Source organism: Pempheris klunzingeri, chromosome 13, assembly GCF_042242105.1.
Source record: "Pempheris klunzingeri isolate RE-2024b chromosome 13, fPemKlu1.hap1, whole genome shotgun sequence".
Lineage (NCBI taxonomy): Eukaryota > Metazoa > Chordata > Actinopteri > Acropomatiformes > Pempheridae > Pempheris > Pempheris klunzingeri.
In genome coordinates this window covers 19,004,821-19,024,237 of record NC_092024.1, presented here as the reverse complement: position 1 = coordinate 19,024,237, position 19,417 = coordinate 19,004,821, and the positions used below count along the sequence as shown (strand labels likewise).

The 19,417-nt window shown below is 41.1% G+C and overlaps 1 protein-coding gene across 1 annotated transcript; it reads left to right on the top strand.

Annotated features, from left to right (window-relative positions):
* The first annotated feature begins 1,010 nt into the window (after positions 1-1,010).
* Positions 1,011-16,864, top strand: rps6ka5 (ribosomal protein S6 kinase, polypeptide 5). The gene is made up of 17 exons (XM_070842283.1): positions 1,011-1,227; positions 4,109-4,180; positions 4,346-4,564; positions 4,812-4,927; positions 5,039-5,140; positions 5,822-5,905; positions 6,064-6,167; positions 6,263-6,413; positions 6,601-6,762; positions 8,408-8,533; positions 9,615-9,748; positions 10,544-10,637; positions 11,589-11,759; positions 12,078-12,269; positions 14,406-14,565; positions 15,188-15,351; positions 15,818-16,864. The coding sequence occupies exons 1-17, from the start codon at positions 1,158-1,160 to the stop codon at positions 16,109-16,111; spliced, it is 2,415 nt and encodes an 804-aa protein (XP_070698384.1). The 5' UTR covers positions 1,011-1,157; the 3' UTR covers positions 16,112-16,864.
* The last annotated feature ends 2,553 nt before the right edge of the window (positions 16,865-19,417 follow it).

The following is a 19,417-nucleotide window of genomic DNA, read 5'->3' as shown; positions in this document are numbered from 1 at the left end:
GTCCATTTATTCATGTGGCCAATCATCACCAGCAGCATTTTTGCATTTTTTTTTATCTGTATCAGGTCAAAGCTTATACGACTCCCTGTAAAATTAAGGCATCTCATTGTCACTTTGTACATACAACATAAAATAACCAACATAAACCCATTTTCAATGATGATTACATCACCTCAGATGTTTTTGCACCACCACCTACAGGAACTGATCCTGTCTCAGATATGGTGTCTTTCTTGCTCAATATTTGCCTGCCTGACACCACTACCTACCTTCAACTATGGCGGAACATGATGCTCGAAGTTGCTGTTGGAAAATGCAAAGGCATTTCATTACATAATTAAATTTTATACTCAGTGTAAATGAATAGTGCCAACAACATACTTAAGTGAATGTAGCAATTGTTATATTGTCTGATTATCACTGATGCAGTGAAAATGGATGAGTTGCATCTTGTTTTATAATATCATCATATGTTTCGTCTGTGAAAAGTTGATCTTTACAACAGTAATTATATCTTCAAAATAAGTTGGCAGTAAATCGTGCAATATGTGTGGGATTGCAAAGTGATATCAAGTGGAAACACACAAGTAAAATCCATCAACATTATACTTTACAGCACTTGAGTGAAGTACTTAGTTACTCAAAAATACAGTGCTAACACTTCATTTAGTAAAGCTTATTACCACAACACAACTTACATGTTACATTTAGGAAGTATCCTGTTATGCACAATTGATTGAACTTTAATGTTTACACTTCTGACCTTTGACTTGAGCGTGTACGAGGGACATTTGAATGCAGCATCTGTCTTTGCGAGGGAGGCGGGATCATGTGTCGCTAACACGAAAACATCCAATCACAGGTCAGATCTTCACATAGCAACTCCAATCAGCGAAGAGGGACTGTCTGGTTGCGATGGTAGTGGTAGTGGTGGTGTGCTGGAAGAAGCAAGTGTTTCCTTCGGGCTTGCTTGCCGCTACGTCTAGTATCAACATTCTGCCTACATATCTGCTAAGTTTGGCGCCTAACTATCAGGAGTTTAATCCTCTGGTTTAATAATCCAGTTCCTGCATGCTAATACTGCAAACTAGCTTGCGAGGTGAACGTAATTGTGTCTGAAAAAGCATCTTTGAACATAATTGGAACACGAAATTACGATGCCATCCCCGATGGAGGGATCTTCCAGAGAAGGTGACCTCTTTACTGTGAAACACGAGCTGAAAAATGGTAAGTTAACTCATCTGCGAGCTCGTCAAACTTTTAACGCAGACTGTTTTATTTACTACGTTTATGTTTAGCCGACACGTGCCCCAGAGAAAGGTTAGCCTGCTAGCTTGGAGGAGCCAACTGTCACTGTCAATGGGCATTTGTAGTGAGCGCTAACATTGACGTTAACGTTACTCAAGTCCAAAAATGGCAGAGGAAGGCTAACGTTAGCTGACTGTCCTTATTACCTGCGAGGCTACTGCTAAGTCACGCAAACTAATGTTATCTAACCAGTTTACTAACGTTAGCAAACTGCCACTTTATAGCCGTTGTCAATCCGGGTAAAAGCATTAGCTTAAGCTAGTTGTCAACGTGTAATAGGCTAAATTCACAGACAGAGATTTCCTGCAAGTTTATTTTTTGCCATTGCCAACGTCCTAACTTAAGGCTAATTTCTAAATGAGTTGGTTTTCCTGTTATTGCCTGGATTTGTTAGCTAACTTCTCCTTAGCCAGCGAAGAGCAGACACGGCTGCAGTGCTGTCAGATCACAAGAGTTAACGCTAGCTTGTTTTCATTCTGCACATTATACATTGTCGTACATCAGCAGTAAGGTGAGACACTTTAGGTTCGTGTAATAATGACATGCAGGTAAACACTATTCAACATCATCCCCAAGGTGAAGCTGTGACGGCTGTGCTGAATCCTACTGGCTTGTGTTTGTGCTTTGTTTCAGTCTTACTGAATGATGAGTGAAGTACTGTTGACATAGATCAGCAGCATCTCCAAACGTGACTCAAAAATAGATCAGACCATGAAATGCAATTATATTTACCGTTGCAATTCCCAGATATTAATGATTGAGACCTCAGTGATGGTGGTTGCTTTGAGTGGCAAGTCCACTGATACAATGCAGGGCGCTGCTGAATGAAGTTGGACACTGCCTGCAGCTGCAACTGGTTCATAATAACACAGTGCTGCTGTTCAGGCTGCAACATGACTATGCTGCACCCCCATTTACTGCCCTGCCCTAAATATGCAGTCGGTCTAGTTGTCACTGGCACTTGCTTTTTGTATCAAATTTCACACGGCATTTCAGCTGCCATATCAACTTGACCCCACGTACAGTAAGACCCAGTCTGTGGCATTTGACCCAGTGCAGACAATACAGTAAAATAAAGGGATCTAAAAAATCAGATTTCATGCTTTTGCAAATGCATTCTTCTCAAGCAATTCATAATTGCTCCTGTTTCAATCTTCCTGCTGGATATCAAGGATTTTTGCCTGAAAAAAAAATGTAGGTTTTACTGTTTTAACTACGGTGGACATGATAACCAGAGTTTGTCAGTTTGAATAGTCTTAGTCCTGCCTGTGTTGGCGTGTTACAAAATAAAAAGAAAAAGGAAAGCTTTTTTTTTTTTTTTTGAGGAACATGAGCTTTTCTGACGGAAGAGACTGAAGAGGTCCCTCCTGTCAAGCAATAAGACATCATCTGGTTAGACACCTCTGATAGTCTATTAATAGACACAGAAATCAAACTTGGCCCCGGCAGGGTGAGCTTGACAAGAGTGTTACGCAACCTGAACCTCTGACCTCAATTTGGAGGACAGTGTTGTTGTTGTTTGAAATGATACTGTATGCACACGGACTGCCTGATAGTTGCAGCATCTCTTCTCGTGCGCTACAGGAGAAGCAACGGAGAAGATTAAATCAGCTGTTTTAATTGCTCAGTAGCCTATTTTCAGAGCGTTTCAGAGACAGAAGGAATGCGTTCACTACAATGGACATGCATGTCTAAAAGCGCGCTACGCTCAGTCAGCTGTAGTGGGACTCTGTGATTTAGAAAGACACGAGTCACTGACGGTGTGTGCTGAATTCACTGGAGATCTTTGATGGAACATAATGACTTTTTGCTCTGTCATGTAGCATGTTTGCTTGCACTTACATGGAAGATTATCTTCTACTGTTGCGTATTTGCGAGCAAGTTAAGCAAGGCAAATTGTTTTTTTAGCAGAAGTCTTGCTTTCTTTAGATCTTTGTTTACATGAAGGAAACTTACTAATGATACATGTATTATGTCTGATGTTATGTCCCATTCACCGTTCATTCAATCAAAATGAAACACAAGAATCAATTATTTATAACATGAGCACTAGTTACAAAACAAAACGTATAGAGGACTGTAAGGGGATGTAATGTGCCTTTTGGGTACAATGGCTAAAATAGATGATTAGTGTCAAATGTATTTACAACTTAGCTGTTAACAGTATTGAATACAGTGTCTTCACTGATTGTGGCGAGATGCTGGTTATTTGATTGGTGAAATGTCAGCTTATTAGCTTGCTGGTTAGCTGAGCATCTTTTCACCTTTTAATCATTTAGAGGCAGAAACAGCTGTAGTGTAGAGAAGGACTGGGATGAAACATAGTTTAAAGAACCAGACCCTTCACCTGTACTTTGCAATCTACGTTCAAAACGTGTACCTATTATCTGAAGTTTATACTTAGTATATAGTGTTTTGCTATTTTTAGATAATGGCTTGTAGGTCAAGGTAATTCGCCAGTGTCTCGTCTAATGTGGCACCAGTCATGGTAGGTGGGAGATTTATAATGCAACTGCAAACAGCAATTGCAGTCGCAAATAGCAGGGCTGTCAGTGCCGTGATATAAACATAAATTTTCCCATGTTCCAGATAAGCCACAGTTGGTCAGTCAGTGGAAAAATACTTAATGTGGAAAATATCTTGCACGCTTATATTCTACTGATCTCCAGCAACATAGTGTAACATGATGTTTGTTATCTCTTGTTTTTTAGAATATTATCATCCAAGCCACATTTGTTTTCTCATATGAGTTGAGTGGTTTATCTGGTTCTCTAATATTTTATTTCTGCTTTGACTTCAGCCAACCTGACGGGCCATGTAGAGAGAGTGGGCATTGAAAACTTTGAGCTATTAAAGGTGCTGGGCACAGGAGGTGAGTAAATCATTTAACTGTAGTCTCTCTCTGTGCTGGACAGAATATGACATTTAGATTTAGTGTCAATCTGGCATCCGATATTGTGTGTTATTGGAATGATGTCATACCAGTCGCTCTCTGCACTGAACTTTGCCCTCTGTCTGTGTTTATTTTAACCACCAGCATACGGCAAGGTGTTCCTGGTGAGGAAAGTGAGCGGTCATGATGCGGGGAAGCTGTATGCCATGAAGGTTTTGAAGAAGGCCACTATCGTACAAAAGGCAAAGACTGCTGAACACACACGGACCGAGCGGCAAGTGCTGGAGCACATCCGCCAGTCGCCATTCCTCGTCACACTTCATTATGCCTTCCAGACGGATACAAAGCTGCACCTCATTCTCGGTTAGGATATTTGATAGGAAACTGCCTGTCATGTGCTGCAGATCGCCACTTCTGTGTTATGTTTATATAATCAAAAGAAAAAATTAATGATTGCCTTTAACCCTGTGAAAGAAATTCACCAACTGAATAAAATAGTATTGACAAAAATTTAAAAGAACTATCTGCCCTTCTGTGCAGAATTTTTTTTTTTTTACTAACTTATATAATTTTGGATGAAGCATGGCATACATGATCTCTTCCTTTATAGATTATGTAAATGGTGGGGAGCTCTTCACACATTTGGTGCAAAGGGTGCGGTTCAAGGAGCAAGAAGTAGCCCTGTATAGCGGAGAGATTGTGTTGGCACTAGAACATCTACACAAGGTAAACCCCAGATTCAACACAATCAACGCCTGTTGTCTGTTCACATGTTATCTATTGCTGCTTACATGCTTCGTATTTTTCACTTGCCCCGCTGTCATCTTCTTGTTGCAGCTTGGGATTGTCTATCGGGACCTGAAACTTGAGAATATTCTACTGGATTCAAGTGGTCATATAGTTCTCACAGACTTTGGCCTCAGTAAAGAATTTGATCAGGTACAGTATGTCTCAACATTATGTATTAAAACCTCGCAGTCAGAGTGTAGAAGCTGATGTCGGACTAATTGCAAATGTATAATCAAAACTGATTATCCGTCTGTTTTAATAATTTAATAGTTTTAATTATTTTTCTCTAAAGGCCCTTAAAACTATTCTCTCAATCAGCTTTTTTTCTGTCAGCAATTGGGTTCTACTTGAGCACGCTGTTTTCTGCCAAAGTTTCATATGAAAGAAATCTTCCTACGAGCTAGAAAAAGGTGACGTCACGTATGTCCATGCTCCAATCAGCATTCAGCAACTGTTTGTTCTGTTTGTCTCCTTGAGGTCTAACACACCTAATGGACTCTTCTTCTTTCCTACCTTTGTTGCCTCATTACTGCATTTCATGTAGCATTACCTCCACCTGTAGATCAGTGGGGTAGTGTGAAACCATTGGCAGGAATGTGTGCAGTGTCAGCGGTGTAAGCGCATCCTCCTGTACATGCACAAGACAAACAAACTGGGGACCTGCTCATAGAAAAACTGCTCCAAAAACACAACCACAGGGAACCTTTTTTATTGTCATAGAGAAATACGTGTTTGAAACCAAGTTCTTCTGGTGCTTTATTCTTCCTGGCATTTTACACACAGAGAAGTGAAAATGTATCTATTGATGAGTTTGTGCGTTTCTTTAAACAGATGGAAAGGGCGTTTTCTGTCTGTGGCACCATTGAATATATGGCTCCAGAAATTGTGGAAGGAGGAGAGTCTGGACATGACAAGGTAATTTCTAGTTTTATATTTTATGCTGTCATCTGTTCGATCAAACCAAGCAGCCCAGAATCTCCCCTCTGTATTCCTGCACGTGTGTGCCCTCTGGTGAGATTTTTCCTTTAGTCTGTTAAGCTGAAGTCACGGGTGGGTGCTTTCATGCATTCCAGGCGGTGGACTGGTGGAGCCTCGGCGTGTTGATGTACGAGCTTTTGACTGGCGGATCACCCTTCACCGTTGATGGAGATGAGAACTCACACACGGACATTGCCAAGTATGGATTCTCCCTGATCATCAGCCACAGTTTTCAGCTAGCCTTCAGTCATAATCACTCTGCAGCACTGACCGAATCTGTCTCACACACCACAGGAGGATTTCAAAAAAGGATCCTCCTTTCCCCAAAGACATGGGACCACTGGCCAAAGACCTCATCCAGCGACTCCTCATCAAAGACCCAAAGAAGAGATTGGGCTCAGGTCCCAATGGTGCAGAGAATGTTAAAAAACACCCATTTTACCAGGTGGATCTCATTGCCTGTCCTGACTGTTTCACAATATTTAGAAGAACTAAATGGCTGGGTGGGCTGTTACTACACATAATGGGGCTGCTTTGAGTGAGCAACACTTAAAATAACTGAGGCTGTTTGCATAAGCTGTGTTGATAAGAATGGGGACAAACCTCAATGTTTTTCTTTGAACTCACTTCAGAAAATTAACTGGGAGGACTTGGCAGCTAAGAAGGTGCCTGCCCCGTTCAAGCCGGTGATTCGGGATGAGCTGGACGTGAGCAACTTTGCGGAAGAGTTCACAGAAATGGACCCCACCTACTCTCCTGCAGCTTTGCCCCAGAACTGCGACCGCATCTTCCAGGTGGGAAGGTGTTTAGGGACCTTAGACAACCAGACTATTTTGTGTTGTGACTCATGGTTTTTTGTTTTTTTTTTACAGACTGGAACGTTCCTTTGTGCTCGTTGCAGGTCATTGCACAGCACAGCATTTATATTTGCATCTGCTTTGTGCTGATGTTTGTCTGGGCTTTGGTTGCAGGCAGTGTGAAATGTTGACACGGATGAAAAATTGCATTATACATTATCCACTTTTTGTCTGTGACTATATTTGACATACTCCACAGCAATTGAAGTAATCAAGTGAAGTTTTGAATGTCCTCAAAAGGTTGCTGTAAGTCAACATGAGTCTGTCTGTGTGCACTGGTATTCAGATTGACTAAAGAGTCTTTTATTGAAGTAATTGCTGCCATATGCAGCTCTTATTGAAGTAACAGATGTGAATGACTATTTTTGATGTAGCTTTGAACCATAATATGGCCCACAACTCCGTGCCAGCTGATGGCTGTCTGATGTATTGCATGAAATTTCTACGCTGATTGCCTTCTGGATCCTTGAGCTCGGTAGATCAATAGATCCATTAACGGGCTTCTCTCATGGAATAAAAGGTTACACTTTGAGAGCATCACCACGTCTGTCTCGGTTACGCCTTCAGTCTTTGATTGCCAACTTCATCTTGGCTTTTTTCGCTCTCAGCTGCCATTCACATAGTCTGAAATTTTGTGGTCTTTATAATTTGCAAGCCTAGCAATCTCTGAGATAACGACAGCAATCCCAATTTTAAACTGTGCACTTGCACCCCCACGGTGCCTCACAAAACAAAATTAAAATTGCATTAAGAGCGCCAAGATGTAATTTCACAGCAGAGCAATCAAATATTCAAGCCCGGCAATTTAGGGCATCTCTTTCATTCAACATCCATCCTTCCGTCCATCCATGGCTGTCACTACATACCACACAGCTGTGTGTGTGTTGCTGAAAAAGGGAAAGAGAGATTAATGCCAGCTCAAAGCTTTGGGCTCCCCACAGCTGGAATTAAGCAGGCAGCGCTTCACAATGACAGGTCGAACAATAGGAACAGCTGGACAGCCACTGTCACTCACAAATTAACAGATTTGGGAGCTCACAGGCTGGTTTGACATGAAAACATTTGTAGAAAATGCACGACAATTTGAAGTTTTACAGTACATTTGGAAATATTCAAAACGGTGTCTATAAATTAGCAACTAACGATTAATTTCATTGTCAATTAATCTGTCCATTATTAAATGATTAGTTGTTTGGTATATGAAATGTCATAAAATGGTGAGAATGGAGAAAATATCGATCAGTGTATCCCAAGATGACATCATCAAATGTCTCCACAACTCAAAGACATTCAGTTTACTGTCATAGAGGAGTAAAGAAACAGAAAATATTCACATTTAAGAAGCTGGAGATTTTTTTTTCCTTAAAAAAATACACAAAATGTTTAATCAGTGATCAAAACCATTGTATATTTATATTATATATTTATATAATAAAGTATAATCGGGAGATTGTAATGCTGCTGTCTTTTCTGCGGCTGTAAAGAGAAAGGATGCTCCCATTTCCACTGTCCATATAGTCCAACCCTCACTTTATGTCTTAGTGAAATGTAAACATCTAGAGTTCATGTGTTCTGTGTGCAGGGCTACTCTTTCATGGCCCCTTCCATCCTGTTTAAGAGGAATGTGGTGATGGACGACCCTGTCCAGCTGTGTGGGAGCTCTGAGAGGCCAGGCTCTGCTGCGGTGGCCCGCAGCGCCATGATGAAGGTAAGATGAATGGGCTTGGATCCCCCTGCACAAACACACTTAAGTTAATGGCTGCTGTCACAGACAGATGAGACTTTTTCCCTGCCTCTATTCCACTGGAACTTTTTTTTTCCTACTGTACTGGTTTTACTGCACTCAGGTTTTCAGGCATGAGCCCGTTTATTTATGTTTGTTCATGAATGCATTTGTATATCTGTGCAACAAAATGCTTTTTAGAAGGTAGCAGTGCATTGTGAACTCACTGGGATACAAGCTCTCTCATCAACATCCTGGGGACTTGCTGGTGTGGAGATTTAAGTGATATGAAACTGAGCTGTTTCACAAATGTTGCAAGATTTGTTATCGCATTTGTTATATTGGGGATGAGGATTGTAATTAATCATTTGAATACTTTTCAGTCAAAAATCTTTTTAGTAATGTTCAGTTAATTAACAAAATGCTGCAATATTAAATTAAATTCCTGTTAAGTGAAAATCAGCATTTTGGCTTGCAGATAACCTTGGTCTTTGTCTACTTAAATCCTTTGCTCTTTACATGCTTCAGAAAAGGTCGTTTCAGCAGAGCAATGAGGCCTAACTGTGCCGAAAATGTGCTCAGAATTCCTCAGCTCACAGTGTTTTATATGTTTTATGTTCTGCCACACGGGAAGCTATCTAACAGTCATTCTCATCTTATCCTGTACTGACCTTCTGACCTTCAACATCTTAACACAGGTCTGGAAAATCTAGGTTTATTACCGCTTTGTTACTTTGTACATTTGCCACTTCCCTCTTTCTCTTTTTGTATTCAGTTGAATTCTGACAACATTGCACAATAAGAGAAGTTTACTGGGTTCCTCATGAAACGGTTTTCATGAACTGTTGCAGGTCAATGTGCGGTGAAATAACAAAACATTTTTATAAAGACAAAAAAAACAACAAGTTTTAATTTTTTAATCACATGAAATATTTTACAACCATTTTATTGAAGACAACACTGAGTTCATTCTTTAATTTAGTTCACTTGAAAGTATTGGAGACTGTGGCGATGCCTCTTAGTTAAAATATATAGTTGACACAACTTAATTTGTTTCCCTGTGCAGGACTCACCTTTCTATATGAGTTATGAGATGGACCTGAGGGACAGTGCTCTGGGAGAGGGTAGCTTCTCCATCTGCAGACGGTGCACACACAAGAAGACTGGACAGAAATACGCAGTCAAGATTGTCAGCAAGAGGTACAGGCTCACAGCCCACACGCTCAGATGTGTTTGCCAACCTAAATGCCGTTAGCTGTGTGATGTTTACAGTATGACTGGATAAATTAGTCACCTACTCTTCTCGTCTCCCTGGCAGAAATTAGAAATGGCCTTTTGAATGCACTGGTGAATGCAAAATAATGTCGTAATTTCACTGGATTATATAATTTCTCAGACAGATTTTATTTGCCCTATTCTCCTGTTCGAGGTTGCCAGATGTGGTGTAAATAAATGTAGCCAGATCTCTGCTCACAAACCTGGTTGATTTTACTACAAAATAAGCTTTGTCTATGGAGGAGTGTGTTGTAGGACTCCAGTCAACACAGACGATCAGTGTAGCAACAGATATTGTGGCTCTAACAATACTGTGCATTAGCTGGAATTTGTCCATTCATGTCATTAGAAAAAAAGCAGTGTGGTAGAGAACTGAACCTTGTGGGCTTCCTTAGGTGATATGTGAAGTAAATGGCAACCCCACACAATCCACTGTTAATGGTTGAAAGCTAATGGTTGATAGATACACTATTCTGTCTTCTAGAGCCTGCTTTTGCATCTCTTAGGACATAATACTATATTTATTTGCTAATATGTAATGCAAAAGCACTTCTGCATAATTCACTAAGATTGTCCACTTCAGACCAAAATGTCCATTGAAAACCAGTCAAAGGATACAAAAACTGCCCTCTGAAAAGTCGATGTCTCACTCTGCTGTGTCTGTGTATTTATGTTGTATTTCATGACAGTTATCTGGCTTCCTGCTTGTCTTTGCTGTAGGATGGAGGCACAGACTCAGCGGGAAATAGCAGCCCTGAAGCTCTGCGATGGCCATCCTAACATCGTCAAGTTACATGAAATTTACCATGACCAGGTAAGGTCGATCTCTGCGATTACATTTGTCACCATAAGCTGTTTTGCATGGCTCTCCGTGGAGCCTGTGGAGACTGCAGCCTTATTAAGTCCTGGAACTGGAACAAGGCAGATTAATAGGGATGCTTGAAGCCCTCGAGGTCTGTCTCTGTCTCCTCATGTATTGTCCCATAAACATCTCTCCGTGTGCTCGATATTTCACACCAAATGTATTTTTAAACTGCAGCTGTATAAACATGCGCTTTGTAACACTGAAAAGATACAACCTAGATTCACTTGTGCTGCTAATCGAGCCGCACACTCAAACCAAAGTAAGTGTGCATGTGTTTCCAACTGCTTACCTCAGTTATTGGGGAGGTGTGTCCGTGTGGCTGACTGTGTACAGGTTCATTAACCCCGGTCCTTCAAGCTTAGGAGCACCACTTTAGTCCTGATGAGCTCAGTGGGGTTATTACTGTACCTCAGAGGCCTGTGACCCAGATCAAAGCAACGCTGCGTCGTCTCGCCTCAACCAAGCCCTGCCTTTGTTCCCTAGACCCAGCACTAATGAGAAATTCTACCCCGCTGCCCAGACACATTATTCCCTTCCCACTTTGCTTGGCCCCTTTCACTTTTACTCACTGCCATGATGGTTTGATCAAGGATGCTTTTGCTATATTTCTGCAACAAAAAAATTCTCGTCTATCATTTCATCATTTAACATTCAGCTGTTTTCGACTTGCAGTTCAAGCTGTGAAAGAAAAGACTGAGTAACACAAACTTTTCAGTATTTGCTTAACTGCAGAACCCACACAAATGTTTGCACCCACTGCACTTTTCAGAAAGTGTCAAAGAATAAAGGTTGGAAAATTGGTGTAATAGAGGTGGGTCAGAGTTGTAAACATACTCCTTTTTTGTGTGTGTGTGTGTGTGTGTGTGTGTGTGTGTGTGTGTGTGTGTGTGTTCGCTGTAGCTCCACACGTACGTGGTTCTGGAGCTGCTCGGTGGAGGGGAGCTGCTGGAGAGAATTCGTAGAAAGCAACATTTCAGCGAAACTGAGGCCAGCCGCATCATGCGAAAACTGGTGTCGGCCGTCAGTCACATGCATGATGTAGGAGTGGTACACAGGGACCTTAAACCCGAGGTATTGGACATACATTCAGCAGGACTGCTGCTAGATATCTGTTTCTCTCTGAGCAGTCTGCGTCTTTGTGATGAATACAGACACACTGGATCATAAACTTTTGAAACAGAATTACTGTGTTTTTCTGAACTTTGTATGATCTGGCATATTGTCATTCTGACTGTGCAATCTTCTACAAAACAAGAGTAAAATTGTTTGACCCTAATATGGGTCAAAAGTGCCTGGTCAGACAAGTCTTGATGTCCAATTTGGTAAGCTTGGTAAGTGTTGCAGAGCAGAAAGAAATGATTGCTGTCCGTGTCTTGAATTGCTTTCTAGAACCTGCTCTTCACAGACGAGAGTGAGAACTCCGAGATAAAAATCATAGACTTTGGCTTTGCTCGCCTCAAACCACCAGACAATCAGCTCCTGAAGACCCCCTGCTTCACACTGCAGTATGCAGCACCAGAGATACTCAAATATGATGGCTACGATGAGTCCTGTGACCTGTGGAGTCTGGGGGTCATTCTGGTGAGTGGATGTGGGACGACAGAGCCATGCTCGGGTTAAAACAAAATACTGGTGGTTGGACCGATGGAGAATCATTTATTATTCTGCTCAACATCATCCTGAGGGTAAAGAAACATAGCAGCAGCCCGTTGTCTTTGCACTGCCACAGGTGTCCACAGAAATTGTAAACAGTTGAAAGAAAACATCTTTCACTTGGTACTCAGAGACACTTCAAAATCAATCTGTGACAGTTTTGAAAATTGAATAACTAGTTAAAATACCAATTGCTGGTTACAGCTTTTAAAAAAGAATATTTGCCTACTGTCTTTGTTTAAGATAACTTTAAGTTTATTCACTGTTTGTTGGACTGAGTAAGCAATTTCATAACATCACTTGAGGATCTGCTACCCACTTGTTTGTTGCAGCATTAATCCAAATGATGGTTAATGGTCTGCTTGACAAACTCTACAAATAAGTATGCAAGGAGAATGTGTAATCACAGTGTAATCATATTTTAGAATGAATAATGATAATAAAAATGTCTCAGTCAGGTGGTAAGACTTAAAGTCTTAAAAAGGAAGTGTATTAAAATCGGGCTGTAGACTTACATATTGCATTCTTGGCAAATGATCAAATATCTTAAACCTTTAACCTTGTGAGTACAGAATGTTTACTGTGTGCTATTTAATATTTGATATGATCAGGTTAAAAGTTACTGAGGACACTCCTAGCATTACGCACCTCATCAAAATTCATCTTCCAGTTGGATGACATTGATGCTGCTCAATCATGAGTAGGATTAAATAGCAGATCAATGATTAGTCCTATTCAGGAGCAGCACTATTTGTGACTGCAGAGTATAGGCCTCACTTTCCACAATACCCCAGAAAAGTGACCTGATTATATAAATGTATAATTTATAAACATCTTTTAAAAATCCACAGCTCCGAGCTCTACTCTAAAGTTGTTTTTGATAATAATGTTAACTGAATCATTTTTTAAAACCAAATTAATGTTTAATCATGAGCTCCATACAGCATTGATTTAGTGATGTTATCCTGTTTATGGATTCAACATTTGCTGCTGTCCATTCTGATTAAGCAATCAGCTGTTATTTTAACACATTTTGGCTGTAAATCAGGCTGTGTGTGTGTGTGTGTGTGTGTGTGTGTGTGTGTGTGTATGTAGGGGGGGTGTTTTTGTGCTTCAGTGTTCACATGTATGTATGCATGTGTGTGCATGTTCTGTGTAATCAGTTTTGCATGATATTCATCTCCCCCTCTTGTTCAGCGCTACAACCTTCAGCATCCTGCGGTGAGCTGACACAGTTTAGCGCTCACCACAGAGTGAAGAGCTACCAGCCCGGCTCTCAGAGCTGGTTATGGCTGCGCTCATATGAGATGTTGCTTCCCGGTAGCGGAAATGTCATCCTAATTCACCCTTTTTCTGCATAGAAGAGGAAAATTAAAAGGAGAGGTAGAGAGGAGAAAGAGAGGGCACACGGGGGGGCGGAGAGTTGAGAGAGAGAGATTTCTGTACTTGGCCAGTCATCCGCACAGAGCTTGGGCTCTCCGTGCAAGTGTTGTTTCGCACCGACGCCCCCTGGGGGGATGTGGGAGGAGTGTGCCTCATGGAGCTTTGATGAAATGGCTACTGACAAGCTTTGTGCACAATGCCCTGGAAGCAAAGTGAGCAGACACATAGAGGGAGGGAGAGAGAGCGAGACATCGGGGCAGGACAGATCCTCCACCGCCAAAAGGGCTGTTCCCAACTACTGTCAGTTTAATGAGAAATCTGAGGGTAGATGTAAGCAGGCCAAGGTGAGAGTATCCTGTTCATTCATCTGAGCACAGGCCGCTCTTCTGTTTAGCGCTGGTTCAGCCCCGGTCATGGAAAGAAGTGGACAGTCGTGATCGGTTAAGAGCCCCTCTAAAGCATGTTGTCATTTTAACGACAGATATTTTTTAACACTCATGTCCTGTTACTTTCCAAACTCATCGTAGGCAACATTAGTAGCAAAAACAATATGTAGCATTTCCTGTGCCCACACTGACTGTGCAAACTATTTAAATTTGATTTCCAGTGTAGCTGTTTGAGCCTAGAAAATGTATTCATGTTGGTTTGACAGCAGATTGTGTCACTTTCCTCTGTTTGCAGTACACCATGCTGTCTGGCCAGGTGCCTTTTCAGTGTCAGGAGAAGAGCCTGACCCACACCAGTGCTGAGGAGATTATGAAGAAAATCAAACATGGGGACTTTTCTTTTGAAAGCGAGGCCTGGAGAAATGTGTCCCAACAGGCCAAGGACCTTATACAAGGTGAGGATGGAGCTTGTTAAATCCTGATGTCTGACTGTGGTTTAGACTCCATTTTTGTTTGACAAAAACAAAAGGTTTTTGGAAGATTTTTCACTATCATGTATATATAATGTAAATTGGCTAATTGCTAAGAAATGATAAGACCGTTGTATCATGCCCTCTATTGTATGATACATCACACTTAAAACTAAAAGTAAGACTAATAGTGTGAAAATTAGTATGTTGTGTGTTTTCAACTTGTCTTAATTGAAAACACAGGCCTATTTTCTCTCCAATTTTACAAGTTAATGTGAATGAATCTTTACAGCATTACAAAATATTACAAATTCTGATTTAGCTGTCGTGTATATAGTTGGTGTCTGTTGTAACAAACCAGTCAGATATGTTTGGAATGACAGCATCCGAAAAATACTGGATGCTTTAAATGTTTTGATTGTGCTTTTAAGGGTTGTTTTTCGTCAGCAGGACGACCCATGTTTCCATCTGGATCTCGGTTTGAACCTTAAAAGTACAAAGTTGCTCCCACTCACTGAGCTACCTGAAGAGGAAATCAACTCCTCTTCACTTCCTCACTCGAGTATTAAAAGCGCTAAAGGTAATTATCTGTGTCTTGTTCCTGCAGAGCTGCTGACTGTGGACCCAAACAAGAGGATTAAGATGTGCGGCCTACGTTACAATGCCTGGCTCCAGGATGACAGCCAGCTGTCCTCCAACCCACTCATGACCCCGGACATTCTCGGCTCCTCCACTGCCTCCGTCCACACTTACGTCAAAGCTACCTTTAATGTGAGAAAAAAATGGGTGTTTAACAATTGCTACTTGAACTTTTAAACTCTTACAAAACACCAAAGCATAGAGCTAAAGCTATATGAGCTTCAGGGTTTTAGGCTTTAAGAAACAACAATGTTTAATACAGTTTGAAACGGTTAATCGCATAACAGAGATCAGCAGATAATCAGCAGATAAATCGATTATGGAATTTATCATTAGCTGCAGCCCACAACAAATGTTCTGTATTTTATGGATAAAATAAAATTCATGTTTTGTTGATTAGATATTGGCCAGATATTCCCGATCCAATAAAATTCACATTCTTTGTCAGTGCCATATTAAGAATAATTGTATTTTCTCAGCAGTCTGTGGTCTCATGTTGCCTCAAGTAGAAATGATTCCAATGAGCGCACAGATTTTAAATAGTTATAAATTAAATCTTTATAACTAGCTCACCAATTCCATTTTTTTTTTGTTCCAGGCATTTAACAAATGCAAGCGGGAAGGTTTCCGCCTGCAGACGGTCGACAAGGCGCCACTAGCAAAGAGGAGGAAGATGAAAAAGACGAGTACCAGCACAGAGACCCGCAGCAGCTCTAGTGAAAGCACCCATTCATCGTCCTCCTCCTCCCAGTCTCAGGAGAAGACTTTTCCAGGGGGCGACACCAACCCGCAGCCCGCCAACAGCACGCCCGTCAACACGCCCGTGGCCCTAGCAGCGAACTCTGAGCAACAACCAGCGCATCCAGCCTTTCACTTCTCCGAAGGACAGTGAGGCAGCGAGAGGAAAAGGGAGATTCAGACAGTCAGATGAACCGCAGGATGACGAGGACCAGTGTAGAGACAGCTCTCTTCTCTTTCTCTCTTTCCCTGGCAGCTCTCTGCCTCTGGCTCAATTGCATGGACGTCCGCACGTCTCCAAAACCAAGCATGCAGCAGGAGCAGCAACCATCACCTCAATATCAATCAATCAATCAATCAACCAATCAACCATCACTAGCAATAGCCAATCTCTTTTCTTTCTCTCACTTCGCACACAGACTGTATCAATCAGGGACTGGACCAGGAAGAAGTTGTCATCGATGTCTAAAAGTAAAAGGGCTGCCCCACTGCCCCAGGTCCAGACAGACAATGGAGAGACAATCTTCAGTCTCGTCACGAAGTCACAGCTCTATTTACCTGTCTTTGTCCATGCCTCCAAAGGTTTTAAAGGGAAAGTCCTAGTGTTTACACCTTGGCTGCTTTGTATTTTTTTGTCAAAGGGAGAGAAGAAATGCACCGTACCGCAGCGTTACCGTTAACGGGGGTCCACTTCTCTTTTCTGGGAAGTCTCTGCAAGATGGAGCAGGATATTTATATGTGAATTTTACAGACTGAAATTTATTTATGAAAAGCTATATTGTTAACTTATTTATGGTTCAGAGTGATCTGAAAAGAGATAATGGATACAGCGAGTCTTTAAAAAAAAAGACATTTTGTGTATGTGTGTATGTTTTTCCCTTTCTGCTCAAAAGACTGTTTCCATGTAGTCAAACTAGTTGTTGACACATCTTTGTAATCATCATAGCTTCAAGTAGGCTACTGAGACACAGTTATGTAGACATTACTAAAGGCAAGAAGAGATTGACACCATTATCTGCTGGTTAATGGTTGTGAAGCAGTTTATTTATGTAACCAGAGTCCTTTAGACTTTTTCAAATTATTTATGGAGGCTGGTGCATTTTGAGATTGAACTGCATCTGTGTCCAGTGGTCAAAAAAAGTCAATTTCCTGCTTTATAAGGATTAAAGAAGCAAAAGTGTAAACATCTTTTTGTAGGAACAACCAAATGTGGATGTAGTATGTTCAGCCAAATCAGTGATTTTATTGTTGTTTGGGGAGCACTGCTGCCTGAGGGGATATGACCCTACAAGAAGAGCTATATTTAGACTTATTTTTGCCTCTGATGTGGGAGTATGACTACTTCAAGGCTCAGCATTGCTGCCGTTCCAGATGGTCTGATCCTCAAGCCAGTATTTAGCTCAGCAGTGGATTTGCCTTGTGTGGTATCAGACTTACTTGTCTCATTATCACTTCCACCAATTGGATTGGGCAGAATGTCCCAAATGGAAAATTCAGATCAGCTTAGTGTGAGGTAGAGTTTTCTGAAATAGAAGATGCCAAAGGGCAGCATCACATGGCTTCCTTTTCGGATAAACAAGATAAAAGTATTTTAAAAGGGAAAAGTTTCTGTGGCAAAAAATAAATCAGGTTGGAGCCTATCAGGTAAGGGTTGTGGTTCATCAGGACATTTTAAGGCAATATCAGAGAAAAGTTTCCCCTTGTGTCACTGCCCTAAATCTTGAGTCTTGAGGACAGACCTCAAACAAACACTCCTTTTACTTTTGACACCATTCTTTGCTCTATTTACCATGTTATACTGCATGACTGAAAAGGTGATCTTTGCACTGTGTGACAGCTCTCACTTTGAGGCAAATATCCGTTTAGTATTAGGTCCCCAGTGCATGATGTGAACTGAAACATCAACCTCTTCTTTTTCTTTGTTCTTATGGGCTTTCTCGGCAGATTCTTACTTGATTTGATGTGAGTTTGTTTACTTGCACATTTGAATATCCCTTTATTCGATTTAATTGGGGACTTTGAAGTTTTGCAGTTCAAGGTGTAATGGGTGTAACCACCAAAACAGCTTTTTACAATAGCCTGAATATTGTAATGTTCCCATGTTACAATACTGGTGTTAGCCAGGGTAGTTAGGCAAGTAAATGCCATGCTCTGTGAATTGTTTTTTGCAAGTATGTGTTAGTTTGTTTCCATGGTAATAGGTGAAATACTGTATTCTGTTGATATGTACAGGGGTATTTGTGTTCAGTATGTGAAGCTGCCTAGAAACAGTTTCTCTCGCTCAATCAGGATACAAATTCTTAGTTGGACTACTGTGTGCATTTAAATACACTCTCTCATCTTCTTCCATTTTAATGCACTCTGAATCTGAACCAAAGCATTAACTTCAAGGTAGCTGCTCTAAGCTGCATGAGATCTTTCCTTTCATGCAAATATGCAAAGAAATGCTTCATATATCACGGTTTCTGTTTGTTTTGTCCAACTGGTGAAATGTGTTCGATGTTTCTAGCTCAGATCATTTTGTAACAGCGTACAGTGTGTTTCTTCAGAGGTTCTTTACATGGAACTATAATATCCATATCCGGCACATTATCATGCTTTAAACTGTGCATCTCTTTTTGCTGTTTTGTTGCTTTTGCCACTTCAAAAAGACCTTAAAAAAATGCACACGTACTGTACTTTTACTCCCATAGCAGCAGCCATAATAGAAATAGCAAAGTAGGACCCATCGCCTGCATGAAAAGCAGGAATCCTTAGAGCCAAACACTGCAAAGATCTTGTCTAACTTAGTTCGCATGAGTTCCCTGTTGCTGCCTCATTAAGCCTCTTTTCTTTTGTTTGGGTGTATTAATAGCTCAAGTGGGGGAAGAGGAAAAGTGTCCTATATTGAGCTCCCCTCTGGGAGCTAGGCTCTATTAGCTGATGTGCTGCAGTGCTGTTTGTTCCAAAGAAAATACCGTACTCCACTCACTGTCTCTGTGGGACCCAGCTCACTTTTCTTTGTAAGGGGAAAAAAGAAAGAGTTGGTTTAGTACCAACATCCATTGGGGCTTATTTTTGAACTATGTTGTCCCCTCCTTTGATGAACCACTTGTTCAGTGTGCCACTATGAACAAGAGGGAGGCCAGTTTTGATTTGACGTCCTGTTGTCTTTGATACAATTTTTTTGTTGGTTCCCTGGAATTTTAATGAAAATTCCCTTTCTGCCTACAGTGCTTCCCTTTTTTTTGCTTCTCAATGAATTAAGGTTGAAAGCACCCTGCCTGAGAAACTAAACCTTTGTACCTTTTGTGCAACATTAATTAGAGGGCTGGTAGTTTGAGCTGTTTTGTATAAACCTGTGACTGCTTTTGTGCGTTTTAGAGTCAAAGGACTGGACTTGGGATGCTCGTGTGCTTCTGTACTTCTGACAGTGGTGTTGTGTGTGTGCTTAAGAGTCAGATGTGGGTGCCAAAGCCAA